The 14,429-nt window shown below is 51.1% G+C and overlaps 1 protein-coding gene across 1 annotated transcript in view; it reads left to right on the top strand.

The window, feature by feature from the left end:
• The window catches only part of PRELID3A (PRELI domain containing 3A), a 62,018-nt gene that overhangs the window by 13,525 nt on the left and 34,064 nt on the right, over positions 1-14,429 (top strand). Inside the window, exons 2-5 of the mRNA XM_058277282.2 lie at positions 8,245-8,413; positions 9,219-9,308; positions 12,765-12,835; positions 12,931-13,033. Of these exons, the coding sequence (XP_058133265.1) occupies positions 8,245-8,413; positions 9,219-9,308; positions 12,765-12,835; positions 12,931-13,033 (433 nt within the window). The remainder of the gene's footprint in view (positions 1-8,244; positions 8,414-9,218; positions 9,309-12,764; positions 12,836-12,930; positions 13,034-14,429) is intronic.

Raw genomic sequence — 14,429 nt, 5'->3', positions numbered from 1 at the left:
TGGGAAGAGACAGAAATTTCCTGGGTCAGGTTTTTAGGCTTCTGCAGATAGTTAGGGACACACAGGCAATAACATTGAGTTACAGTGCGTCCTTTTGTACAGGTCAGGGAACCATATGGGAGCCCAGGGTGGCTCCACAGTGTGTCTGGGAAGGTCTACTAGCAAGGACTGGGAGAAAGAAAAAAGTGATTAGATCTCCTCCCTCCCCCATGCTCTTGGGTTAGAAGATGCTGTCGTCTTGGAAGACTCTCCCCCGTTGTCTGTGATGTGGGCAGTCTGTCTTGTACCAGTCCCCAGGTGGCATTTCTGAATATTCTGGCTTGGAATGTTTCCCACCACTCTGTTTAATAGTTGTCCTAATCTCCCATTGACTTGAGTCTTTGGAAAAGAATTCGAGGGGATGGAAGGTCCTGGTGGGGTCCCTGTAGAGGCCAAGGTGTCACTGACTGTAAAAGAAGGATGCACAATTGAAGGAAGGGGCATACATCCTGGTCAAACATGTGGCATAAACTAGAAATACCCTTTTGGGGAATTGCTGCATTGAGACCCCACTTCCCTGAGGTGTGTGGTCCAGGCTGGGGTATTGTGTTCCCTCCCACCAGCTGTTTAATTGGTCATCAGAATGCTCTGTCACCCTTGTGGCTTGGGGTTTCTGGGGCATGGAAGGTCCATTGTGTGCCCCATTTCTGAACCACGGATGTGCAGCTCGGGCTGCCGATCTGAGGCCGTATCAGATGCAGTGTGCTCAGGGTATATGAGTAGGAAACAAATGTGGTTTCTTGGGGCCTGGCTCAGTACAGTGCACTCAGGGATAGCCAGACCCCCAGAAAGTGCCAACTGCAGTCAGGATCCAGGCTCTCTGCATGGCAGGAGAGGACCAGTGAGCCACCTGTCAAAACGTCCTGGCCTTGGCTTGGGCATGTGACCCTGGGCAGTGGTTTGGGCCTTGGCCAGGCTCTGTTCTATTCCGGCACCTTCTGATGGCAGTGGCATTTCCTGCATGCAGGCTCAGTCTAGGATGGTGTCTCAAGTCCCACTGAACCTCCTCTCAGGGGTCCAGGAGGCAGTCTGTCCCATGTCTGCTTGCTCTGGGGCTGACGCTTGAGTCTCTGCATTTGGCTGAAAAGGATGATATGCTTGTTGGTCATGTTCACCCTTGGTGGTGCAGGGGGCTTTCTGGTGACCACCCACATGGCTAACCAAAAGCTTACTAGGGGCAGAACTAATTTTTACTCAAATGTCTCAACCCCAGGAGCCTGGTCAGATGCTCAGGGCATCAGGTGCAGCCCATGAGGTCGTGCAGATAGAGCAGGGTGCCTCTGCTGGGGTGGCCGGGATTGCTGCCCAGGCCACGTGAAGCGCTGGCTGCTGTGCCCAGCACCCCTTCCTGCCCTCGGCACTGCTAGGTCTCTTGGGTTGGCATTGCAGCCCTGGTCACGTTAACCGGAGGAGCTGTCCATCAGGCCGGTGGAAGACAGCGGCTCCTTGGGACATATGCCTGGGAAGCAGAGGGGTGTTCCTGAGACCATTGTGGAGTTTTGAGGCCCTGCTCCTGTCTGTATCATTTCCATTTTACTAAAGAAGACCCCTGAGCTGCTCCCGCCCAGGGATTTGAGACTTCTGCTCGGACCCACAACATGATTGGGATTTCTGGTCATAAGATTATTTCATGATCACGGTCATGTGCTTGGTGTCCACCAAGGCTCAAGAACAGACCAGTAGTTGCCTCTCCGAGGGTGTACTCCTTTCAGTGGACTCGGGAGCTTATAGGCTCAAAGGCCCAGTGGGTGGCCCTGGTTTGTGGCCGTGTCCTTCTCCTGAAGGCCCCACTTGGGGAACTGGGAAGGAGCTGAGACCTGGCACTCAAATGGCAACCCAGGTGGTGTGGCCAGGGGAGAAGCATCTGATTGGGGACCCCCATCAAAGGCAGTGGCCTTTCTGGTCATGGGTAGATGGGAGAGAGTGCCAACAGTTGAATAGTCCCACCAATCTCTGGGCCTCCTTTTATTTTGTATTTATTTTATTTTTAAAATTTTAAATATTTTTTAAAAAGATACTTGGATTAAATAAATGTTACATAAAAAATGTAGGGGGGAAACGGACTTTGGCCCAGTGGTTGGGGCGTCCGTCTACCACATGGGAGGTCCGCGGTTCAAACTCCAGGCCTCCTTGACTCGTGTGGAGCTGGCCCATGCGCAGTGCTGATGCGCGCAAGGAGTGCCGTGCCACGCAGGGGTGTCCCCCACGTAGGGGAGCCCCCCGCGCAAGGAGTGCACCCATAAGGAGAGCCGCCCAGTGCGAAAGAAAGTGCAGCCTGCCGAGGAATGGCGCCGCTGACGACAACAGAAGCGGACAAAGAAGCAAGACGCAGCAAAAAGACACAGAAAACAGACAACCGGGGGAGGGGAGGGGAATTAAATAAATAAGTAATAAATAAATAAATCTTAAAAAAAAAATGTAGGGGATTTCCATGTGCCCTGCTCCCCACACCTCCCACATTTGCCCCCATTAACAACATCCTTCATTGGTGTGGTACATTGATTGCAATTGATGAACACATTTTGGAGCATTGCCACTAAGCATGGATTATAGTTTACATTGTAGTTTACACTCTCTCCAGCACAATTTTGTAGGTTATGGCATGATATATAATGGCCTGTATCTGTCATTGCAATGTCACTCAGGACAATTCCAAGTCCCAAAAATGCCCCTGTGTAACATCTGTGTTTCTCTCTCCCTGACCTCAGAACCTCCAGTGGCCACTGCCTCTACATCAATGATATAAATTCTTCCATTACTAGAATCACAGTAAGTCTATAGTAGAATACCAGTAAGTCCTCTCTAGTCCATAGTTCATTCCCCAATCCTGAGGATTCTGGGATGCTGATGCTCTGGGTCTCCTTTTATTGTTGGGTAGAGAGGGCTCAAAACTTGGCAATCATCTCCTTTGAAATGCAATGTCATGCCTGTTCACAGGTCATGCCCAGGAATTTCACTTGGTTTCTAGGTCCTTGTGCCTTTCTGTGTTATTGGCCCAGCTGTGTTGCCACACGAGGGTCCTTGCTGGGCAGTGCTCTGGTCTGGACCTGGAGGATGCTCTCATTGTAGGGAAGGCTGGTGCTCCCTGCCTTGATGGCAGATCGCTGGGGAATTCAGGAGGCCGACGGAGGGCCATTAAAGATGGGCTGTTCATTCAGTCAGTGTTCCTTTATTCATTCTGGAATGATCTGGTGTCTGCTGTGCACCAGACATCAGGCTGCAGGCAGGAAATACCCGCCCTTAATGGATGGACACAAACCAGAGCGTTCCCTGGCAGCCCATTCCACATAGATGCAACCGATCCTGAGCACTGGACAGACAGGGGTGCTGGACAGGGCATTTGTGTGTCAGCCGCTGCTTGCGCAGTGGTCTCTGTGACAGTCGCCATCTTGGGGACATCCGGTGCCCAGAGCGCCACCGAGGCCTCACGCGGGTCAGACAGGGCTGCCGCGTGTGCCCAGAAACTCACCACGGAGTTTGGCTCTCTTGAGTTCAGCAAAGAGGGCAGCTATTTCTTTTCCTTCCGTGGAGACAACACTGTTTTTTACTGTATTTGTTTTTTGTTTTTTTTAAATTGTTTGTATTTTCAATTATTAAATGTACCAAATAAAGTAAAAAAAAAAAAACACCCATTAGATTGGCTCTACAAAAGAAATGCTAAAGGGAATATGGGAATGCTGTATTTTATGCATAATTTGCCTGTATACCTACAACAACTTCTCTAATAAAGGAAAACAAACAAATGAAATTCATACTGAAGGGCAAAGGACTCTGAATAGCCAACACCATATTGAAAAAGAAGAATGAAGTTGGGAACTCACACCTTTCAATTTTAAAACTTACTACAAAGTTACAGTAATCAAAACAGCATTGTACAGGCATAAGGTCAGGCATATAGACCAATGGATAAAATTGAGAGTTCAGAAATAAGCCCTTACGCCTATGGCCTACTGAATTTTTTTTCTTTTTTCTTTTTATTACCTTTTTTTAAAAAAGATACATAGATCACACAAAATGTTACATTAAAAATATAAGAGGTTTCCATATACCCCACCCCCACTCCCCACCCCCACTCCTCCCACATCAACAACCTCTTTCACCTTTTTCATCAGTATGCACATTCGTTGCATTTGATGAATACATTTTGAGGCACTGCTACACTACATGGATTATGTTTTACATGGTAGTCTACACTCTCCCCCAGTCCATTCACTGTGTTATAGCGGGATATATAATGTCCTGCATCTGTCCCTGCAATATCATTCAGGACAATTCCAAGTCCTGAAAATACCCCCATATCGCATCTCTTTTTCCCTCTCCCTGCCCTCAGCAACTCCCGTGGCCACTGTCTTCCAACAATGACACATTTTCTTCCATTGCTAGAGTCACAATAATTCTATAGTAGAATACCAGTAAATCCACTCTAATCCATATTTTATTCCTCCATCCTGAGAACCCTGGGATGGCGATGTCCACTCCACCTCTAAATCAAGAGGGGGCTTAGATCCCACATGGCTGATGTATGTTATTCCTCTGCTTGCAGTTGTAGACACTCTTGATTCCCTGGTGTGGTGGTTGACCATCCTCACCTCCCTGTTAGCTGACCTGGGTAAGTCCAATGAACTGGAGATTAGGTGTTGCAACTCTGCTGAGGCTCAGGGCCCAGCTGGCACATGGACAGTCCAGAGATTCAAGTCTCCTGAGCACACACCAACCCTAGCACCAACCATAGGATCAGTAAAAGGGACCAAAGAGGTATGTGTAGAAAGGCATATCTGGGAAGCAGATTTGGCCCAACAGATAGGGCGTCCACCTACCACATGGGAGGTCCAAGGGTCAAATCCAGGGCCTCCTGACCCGTGTGATGAGCTGGCCAGCTGGCCCATGCGCAGTGCTGATGCGCACAAGGAGTGTCGTGCCACACAGGGGTGTCCCCTGCGTAGGGGAGCCCCACGTGCAAGGAGTGCGCCCCGTAAAGATTGCTGCCCAGCACGAAAAAAGTGCAGCCTGCCCGGGAGTGGTGCAACAAAAAAAGACAGATTCCGGGTGCTGCTGACAAGAATACAAGCAGACACAGAAGAACACACAGTGAATGGACACAGAGAGCAGACATCGGGGCAGGGCGGGGGAGAAGGGGAAGGGGAGAGAAAGAAACAAAAAATAAATCTTTAAAAAAAAAAGAAAAGAAGAAAGGCCACATCTGATTCCAACGCCATCACACTCAGGAGCACGAGTTCCAGGGTAGGGCCCTCTGACAAGGCATGGAACTCCAGAGCCACCTGCCATGACCGTAGAACCTGTGGGTCTCTGTGGCCCTCAGGAGCACCAGTACCTGGGGTTGTATATACTTTGCCTGTCTCTGGGATCCTGCTGAGACTTGCATAAGCGCGACCCCTCCAATGACCTCCTGACTCATTTTGAAGTCTGTTTTCTTGGGACACCCAGCAGCAGGTGCTGGTAGGTTGGTTCACAGTTCCCCACAATTGCTTGGGAGGACAAGCCGTTCCCGTCAAGGCTTCAGGACAAAGGCAAGCCAGGTGCCTGCAGATAATCCTGACAACATCGGTCCCAACAGTGTGCCCAGCAGTGGAGGCCTGACCTCAGAGGCCGAGGGGCCTGGAGGAGCCCCCCAGAGGCAGGACTGGGTAAGGGTTCCATCCTGGTGGCCTCACCATCTGGAGAGCACCCTCTGCCTCTCCCCCACCCTGATGCTGGGGCTGCAGGGCCCTCAGTCACTCGGGCACTGGTATCGAGGCCCGAGGGGCGCAGCTCTCCCCAACCTCCCCGCCCACCCCTAGGGCATGAGGACCCCGTCTGAGCCCTGTCCTCTTTACCTCTGGGAGCCAAGGGTCCAGTGGAGGCTGGTGAGCTCTGTGGCCCATCCCCAGTCCCCAGGGTGGAGGGCCCGGGGGCGGGGGGGGAGTGCGAGATCTATGTGTCAGCCCGGCACTGCCACCATGGGGACCCTAGCCTCCCATGAGTTCTGGGGAGAAGGTGGGCAGGGCCAGCATCCCGGGGCAGGTGTGGGGTTCGTCACCCTGATGCTGCCCTCCCTCTGCTGGTCCACCCTGGAGGTGGGAGGGCCGGGGGCCACCGGGGCGCCCCCTGAGCCTAGGGGGGTAGCCTGCCTCGTCGTGGAGGTGAGAGAGCCACGTCCAGTGTCAAAGCCCTCTTTGGGGCCTGGGGGGGTGGGGGTGGGGAGCTGCTCCCGAGGACCCTACCCCCTTTTCGCCACCTTGCAGGGCTGTGGGGCGTTTATCTGCGGGGACCTGCTCAGAGTTCAGCGAGGCCGCTGGGTGTGCTCGGCTTGGGGGCTGCCACCGGGCGTTGCCAGCCTGGGAGGACCCTATGCGCTGGCAACTGTCCCCGGCCCGGAGCCCCGCTGCTGAATCTCCAAGCTGACCTACCGGGCAGATAAAGAGGAGGCCCAGGGGCCCCTCTGAACTGAAAAGTCCCTGTCCACAGCCCGCTAGCACAGGCCATGGCCCCGTGGGACCCTCGGCTTTCTGGCGCCCCAGCATGGCTTGTTCCCACTTGACCACCCTGCTCACAAGGCTAACTTGTTGAGCTGCCAGGCTGAATGGCCAATTAGGACATCGAGCCAAACTGAAAGGAACAGCCAAGGCTTTATGCTGCCCTAGAGCAGGCAAGAGGAAAAGGCGGCGCCGGCTCCCCAGGGTCCCGTTTTCCCCACGGATGGCACTGGGCAGGGGTCCGCTGGCTGCAGGGCAGATGGGGCGTTCATCTCACTGCTGAGGAGCCCTGAACAAAAGGGTCTGCCTTTCGTGGACCTAAAGGCGGCGAGCACGGCAAGGAGGAGGGAGGGGAAAATTCTGAATCAGAGTCTCTGTCTGCCGAAGGGTGCTGATGCAAAGTACCAGAAATCTGTTGGCTTTTTTAAAGTGGATTTTTTTGGGTTTTAACCCAAAAGTTACCTTGTCACCTTACAGTTCCAAGGCTGTAAAAAGTCCAACTCAAGGTTGCTCTCTCACCAAAGTCAGTTGCCACGTGTTGAAACAAGAGGGTCGCTGATCTCTGCAGGGTTTCAGCCACCCTCCCCCCCAGGCTTCCTCTTCCCCTTGAGGCTCCGTGGCCCAGCCTCTTCCCCATCTCAGCTGCAGGCTGGCTCAGGGCTTGTCTCCCAGGGCTTCTGTGTCAGTCTGGACTCTCTCCCCAAGGTCAGCTGTAAGCGCTCAGGCAAATGGCGCCTCTCTCCCTGGGGTTTTAGCTGTTTGAGTCATCTCCTTTCTGTTACATGGCAGGATCAAAACGACCAAGTTCTCTCCTCCGTGCATCTTCTTGAGTGAGTGTCCATTTACATGAGAGCCAGCAAGGGGACGGGGACACAGCCTGAGCCACGCCCCCTGATTGTAGTCAATCAGAAAAGCTCTAATCTTAATCAAAGACATCCATGCTGAATTTTTTAATTTTAATTTTTAGCATCATCTTTATTATTTGATTTTCTTATTAATTGTATTTTGCAATTTTTTTAGTTTTTTTGTCTTTATTTTTTTAATATTACCTTCAAAAAATATGAGGTCCCCATATACCCCCACCCCCCTCACCCCACTCCTCCGCCCATAACAACAGCGTCCATCATCATGAGGCATTCATTGCATTTGGTGAATACATCTCTGAGCACCGCTGCACCTCATGGTCAGTGGTCCACATTGCTATCAAAGGGTATCGCACCAGAAGAGATTAGTTGACAAACGTGATCTTTCTGTTTTTGAGATTCATAAAATAATCTCAAACTGCCGCAGTCAGAGTGGGAACAGGTGCTCCAGCTGAGGCCCTTGAGCAGGAGGCATCTGAGTGCAGGGTCCAGGGTTGGGGATGCAGATGTGCCTGGGAGCCTGGCTGGCCCAGGGGGCTGGACACCTTGACTCTAGGAGCCCTCAGCGAGCAGTCACTGGTGGGCACTGAGTGGGGCGGGCAGTGTCCCCCGGGAGCCTGCCAGGCAGAGCCTCGTGATTGGCCGTGGTCACTCAGGCATCACGTGCAGGATCTGAACTGGAGCTGGACTCCTCAGACCTCTGTGTTGTAACACACCTTCAAGGGAGCCCCAAAGAAAAGCCCTTTGATCCCAGCGTGAGCATTGCTTTTATTGCAATCTGGGCAGCAGCGCCGTGGGCTCGCAGGTCCCTTGACCTGCAGGTTGCAGGGCTTGACCGTTGATGCTGTTGGTTGTATTTTTCCCGCCAGCCACCCCTGGGACACGGTCATCAAGGCCGCCATGAGGAAGTACCCGAACCCCATGAACCCCTGCGTCGTGGGGGTGGACGTCCTGGAGCGGACGGTGGACGGCTGCGGCCGGCTGCACAGCCACCGCCTCCTCAGCACCGAGTGGGGGCTGCCCACCCTCGTCAAGGCGGTGAGCCCCAGCCGCCCACTCCCCGTGCCGGGGCCACGCCGACGATTTGCTTGTGCATGGCATTCACTTGCCCATGCCCTTGGCTTCAGAGTGTATCTCGGCTCTAACCACCTCTCGCCGCTTCCCCCTCGGCCCCAGTCCAGGCCACCGTGGAATCCTCCCCTGCCTTTCTCCATGCAGTCTCTGCCAGAGCGATCATTTCATAATATAAACCGATGGCTTGCCCTGCCCAGAGTGCCCACAAAGCCACGGTGGGCTCACCCCGACTGTGTCTGCTCCCATTTCCTCTGCTCTGTGGTGGCCGCCTTGCCACTTCCTGAGCACCTGCAGGCTTCTGGCTCAGGGCCCTGAAGTTGGAGTTCCCCACAAGGACCGAGGCTCCCTGGGTCAGTCCAGGCTCTGCTCATTCAGGGCTGGCCCTGACTGCCCCCTCCAGCCCTCCCCTTGCCCCCTGGTCCCTGCCCCTTGGCAGAAGGACTGTTCCTGACCGCCCCCTCCAACCCAGCCCTCCCCCTGCTGCTGACCCCTTCCCTGGAGTGTTTTTCTGTGAAAGCGCTTATCACTACTTTCCACTCAAATCTATCTTAATCCATTTATTTGCTTAATGTCTGTCTCAACCTCTAGAAAGGAAGTACCCTGAAGACAGGGTCTCCATGTTCTGTATGTTGCTGTATCTCCAGCATACAAATCAGTTGTTCATGAATAAATAAAAGACTTAGTCAATCAAATGGTATTTTGTGTTTGATGGTATGAAATGAGATTTTTTTAAAACATGCCACTATGCTGGTTTTGCTTTATTTTGTAGATTTTGGGAACCAGTAGGACTTTGACATACATCAAAGAACATTCTATTGTGGATCCAGTGGAAAAGAAAATGGAAATTTGTTCCACCAATGTAAGCAATGAGCTAAGATGAGACAGGTGCTTATATCTCTTGGTGATGCTGTGTAATGTCTCCATTTAATTTTATTTCCAGCCCATCTTTGGTCTAAATGATCTTTTATTTTTAACAGAAAGGTTGAATTTATTTGGCAGTATTTTACTTATCCTTTTATTCAAGTACAGTTAACATATAGAAAAGTGCACATAATGAGGAACTGCCATGGACTGAAGAGCCCGTGCAGCCAGCAGGTAGATCAAGATGCAGTCCAGGATCCCCCTCCCTGTGCTCTTTCTTTCACCCTCCCCCTGCCCCCCCAAGAATAATCAATATCTTGATTTCCAGCAGCAGAGATGATCTTTTGCAGTAATTTCCGCAGCTGCTTTCCCCTTCTTTCTCACTTCTCTCAATTAAAAAATTTATATTAGCTTAATGCAAATTCAGAGAACAGGTTGGGGAAAATGTATGCTGTAGGAAAATGAATTACTTCGTAATATATGACTTTTTTTCTGCCAACATAGATACGGTCTGTTCTGGGCAAAATCCTAACACAGTACCCTCATTCAGCCTTTTCTCTCATCATGTCTCCTAATCCCACCCATCTTTATCCCTTCTGCCTGTTCAAAGCATCGCTCATTCGTTCATTCCACAATGACCTGATGCCTCCTGCATGCCAGGCGAGTTACGCTAGGGGCAGGGAATACTAGGCTTAGGAGCTGTACCTGCCCCTCATGGCATCCAGCCCCGTGGATGGACACACACCAAAGTGTTAACGGGAGCCTGCCATAGTGAGTGCAGGGACGCTGAGGCTGCCCGGTGAGTCCACAGAACTCCCTACAGGTGTTAACAGTGAGAGTGGGACTTGGAGGCCAGAGGGAACACCGCGGACAGACCAATAGGAGGCAGATATTTGAGCACAAGTGCCCTGAGAAAACAGGCTGTTCAGAGAGCCATGGACAGACTGGTATTTCAAGACTGGAAAGCTGAAGGGGACGTGGAGAGATACATGCTGGAGAGGTATAGGTACCATGCAGGAGAGTTCACATTTTTTTTTGTAGGCAATAGGGAACCAATGAAGAGTTTGTGGCAGGGAAGCGAGGCCATCAGATTGTGTCCTGGAAAGATCACCCCTCCCAGCTTTGGGAGGAAGGACTGGAGGGTGCTGAGGTGTGAGCCAGGGAGACTAGGCAGGCAGGTGTACAATAGCCCAGCTGAGAGGCTGAGGACCCTGTCTCGGGGCACGGCTCTGGAGGGGTGAAGGGGGGACGGGTCTGGGTGCAATTCCGGAAGGCTGATTTAGATGTGGGCGCTTTCTGGTTTGGGGATCAGAGTGAAGAGTGGGGCTGTTTACTGAGGGCTGCAGGATGCACAACAGGTCTGAGAAGAGAGGCAGGTTGGGTTTAGACAGGCTACGTGTGAAGTCTCATTAGATTTCAGGCTTGTGGCAGGCAGTTGAGGATATAGGTCTGAAGTGGAAGATGCAGGCCTGGGCTGCAGACTCAGATCCCCAAAGTGCTGAAGTCCTGATGAGGATGGAGATGGGTGAGCCCCAGCTTTTAGGGAGCAAGCAGAGGTCAGTGTCAGCCGGCTGAGAAGAGCCCCAGAAGAGTACTCAGAGCGTAGGAGAGACACGAGCACACAGTGCTATGGAAAGCAGTGGAAGCAGGACTCAGGAGAGGCCATAGAAGATAGATCAGAAAATATCCCACATCCTTCTTTGAGCATCTTATTTGGACACCCTTTGTTTAAAACACTACAGAGGGAACTTCTCTGGGTGAAACAAGGTAGGGAGTCTTGAGGTTACTCTCCCTTGGAGGGGGTCTCTGAAGCGTCTCTTCAAACCTCTTAAGAAGTCAGTGGAACTCACTTGAAGATCACTGGCCCAGATTGCAGCAATGGCCTCTGTTGGTCCCTCACCAGTCCATCTTCTACCCAGCTGACAGGTCGCTTCCTCAGAATAAATCTGGTTTTGCTGAAAGATGAGGTTCTGAACAGCTTAAGGCTGAAGCCCAAACTCCTTACTCTGCTCTCTAAACCTCTCCTGATTGTCCTGCCGTCCAGCTCAGCCCGCTGTGCCAGAAGGGGTGCAGAAAGTCCCGGGGAGACTTTGGGTTTCCCTTGATGAACTAGTGTCCTTTTTTCATTCCTGACAATTTATGTAATTTGTTCTGTCTGCTGGAATCTTTACTTGGAAAATTCCATTTTATCTTTCAAGAATACTTAGTTTATGCTACAGTGAGGCATCATGGAAAGGAAAAGGGGTTCTGAGTTCAGACAGACTTGTATTTAAATTCTGAAACTCTTTTGCTTAAGGCTGTGTGATTCTGGGTGAAGTGTCTAACTTTTCTCATCTAAAAAGAGAAAGAATAAACCTCATGATATAGTTATGAGGATTAATGAAGGGAAACAAAGATTATAAAATACAGTTTGGCAAAAATACATTGCCCAAAAAATGATGGCTAATCAGAGTTTGATTGTTAAAATATTGTTAAATATTTCCATGCAATCTACTCATTGTAAGTAATATGACCTTTGGATACCTCTGTGCTCAGTAGGAAGAAAGAGATTTCTGGGCTAATCACTTTCTTCAGGATGGTGAGAGGTCAGGGTGAGAATTTTAGTGATAGATTATTACATAAGCAAAAAATAAGTGTCCAGATCTGTTACTGCTGGGTTGTCATAATGCTTTTGAGTATTAAAAACTAGGTGTTTTCCTGGAATTGGCTCTCTGAGAAGAGGATAAATTGGGATAAACAATGATAAAATTCTAGAACCCCACTGTCAAATGTAGTAGACCCCAGTTACATGTGGCTATTTAAATATAAATTCACTTAATAAAGTAAAAAACTCAGCTCCTCCGTTCTATGGGCCACATTTCAAGTGTTTGTTAGCCATGTGTGTTTCTCGTCCACACTGGACAGCACAGATAGAGAACATTTCTGCTATCACAGAAAATTCTGTTGGACAGTACTGTTTTAGAGCTCTAGTTTTTCAATAGGTTTTAATAGAAAATATGGTAAATGTCAGTTGTGAGGTCCGTTTATTTACTGAAAGCAAAACTTGAGGCAAGACATATGGTCTTTCTGGCTTTCACAGTCTTTGTATAGACTCCCATGAAATTCCAGGAGACTGAGTTCCAAAACATGGGAGGGTGAAGAGTTTCCTGATCATATACCTGGAAGTATTTTCCTCTTCTACGACTGCTGATGGAATTGGAGTTTAAAAGCACCGTGAAGCTCAGGGCCCTGCTCAGGTTGGGGATGGGGGTGTAGAAAGAAGGTAGATGACAATAACTAGACATCTGAGACATGGCATCTAGAGGACTTAATATGGTGGTATTCCCTGTGCCTAAAGGCTGCCTCTCTCCTGGCTCCAGCTAGTAGTGATTGGGGGATGGGAGAGTACAGACATATGGTTTGGGAAGAAAGGCAAGAGAAATAGAAACTAAAGCCTTTTTTTTTTTTTTTCAAGATTACACTTACAAATTTGGTGTCAGTTAATGAGAGACTGGTGTACACTCCTCATCCAGAGAACCCTGAAATGTAAGTCATCACATCCCCAGGGTTGGGCAGGACATGGAGGTGCCCCCCCCTCCCCTTTCCGAGCCAGTCAGCATTTATTTCTTACTGTTCTGCAGGACCGTGCTCACCCACGAAGCCATCATCACCGTAAAGGGGATCAGCCTAGGCAGCTATCTGGAAAGTTTGATGGCCAGCACGATATCATCCAATGCAAAGAAGGTATGTATCTCAATTCCAGGTGTGTGCTCTACTGTGCGGTGCCAGATTGTGTGGGTGAAATCCTAGTCCTAGAAACGAGCGGGAGTGGTGAGTGCTGGGCCTTCAGTCTTTAGCTGAGTTCTTAACACCACAGCATCTTGTTCAGTTACATTCAAAACCAGTGGTAGGGAAAAAGTGACGAGGTGGGAGAGGAGTGCACCTGTGGAAGGGGAGGGAGCACAGTGCTATTTTTCTTAATAGGAAAAGGATGGAATAATGTAAATATGGAATTTCAACCCAACCAGGCAACTACCACCTCCAAGAACAGAAATGGGCCTTTTCTCAGTGAACAAAACAGGCAGATGAGCCCAAAATATCAAGCAGATAATCTTGGGTTAACTTCGTAAAGCAGGGTTTTCTTGATTTTCAGGAACTTCACATTTGCTGGGCCTTAAGTGGCTGTGGCTGACTCCTCGGCATCTGTGATATTTCCCTGTGGGCAGCTGCCATCTTGTGGCTCCGCTCAGCAGGAGTAAGCTTTGTGAGGTGAAAAGGTGGGGTCCTCTGAAGCCACCCACAGCTTCCCTTTCTCCCTGGAGTCAACGTGGCGAGGGGCAGAGATGGCCCATGATGCCTCCTCTCCTGCTCTAAGTCGATGCAAAGAATTTGGACGTTTGGGAAAGAAGCCGAGGCGCTGTGACTCGGCAGAGCAGGCGCTTCGCCTTCCCCTTCCCCTCGACTCCCACACTGCCTCACGCCCCTTCCGCTTCGAGCCCGGTCCTCGCCCTCTGCCGGCTGTTTCCGGGTCAGCTGGCTAGGACCTGAGGTCATTTCCGGGTCAGCCGGATGGCGCCCCAGGCTGAACTTACCGCTTTTCCGGGCTTGTCAGGAAATGGTGGGAACCTCTCGCGGAAGTGCCGGGCGGCCCTAGTGTTTTGAAAAGCCCAAATGTGGGCAGTAGAGGCAGCAGCTTGCCTGCACCCAGGCGTCAGGAGGCGCCATGGCCGAGCCTGCGCGTCTGTGGGCCAGGGGGTGGGGGTGTGAAGTCAGGTTGAGTTTGTAGGAGGAAGGGAAAGCTCGTGAGGCCAAGGCCGCCTCAGACGTCTCAGGAGAAAAGTCGGAGGGTGAGGTGGGGGCTGGAGCTCAAGCCAGGGCGGCTGCCTGGTGCTTCCCTTCGGCTTAGAGGTTGAAGGCCTGGGAGAGAGCCATCCTGCCTCCTCCCAGCCCAGGGCTGCCAGTGGGGCCGTCGTTGTGGCCGCAGTTGCCCCTGGACCTCCTCCCAGTCAGCCTGGGAAGCGGGCGGGGGGCGGTGAGGCCCACCTTCCAGCGCCCTGTGCCGTCGCTGAGGATTTCTGGCTCTTAGCTCTGAGCTCACAGTGGAAGGTGGCCGCTGTGTCTCGCAGTGTCTTAGGACGCG

Source organism: Dasypus novemcinctus, chromosome 16 (assembly GCF_030445035.2).
Source record: "Dasypus novemcinctus isolate mDasNov1 chromosome 16, mDasNov1.1.hap2, whole genome shotgun sequence".
In the NCBI taxonomy this organism is placed as follows: Eukaryota; Metazoa; Chordata; class Mammalia; order Cingulata; family Dasypodidae; genus Dasypus; species Dasypus novemcinctus.
This window is presented reverse-complemented; position numbering and strand designations above follow the sequence as displayed.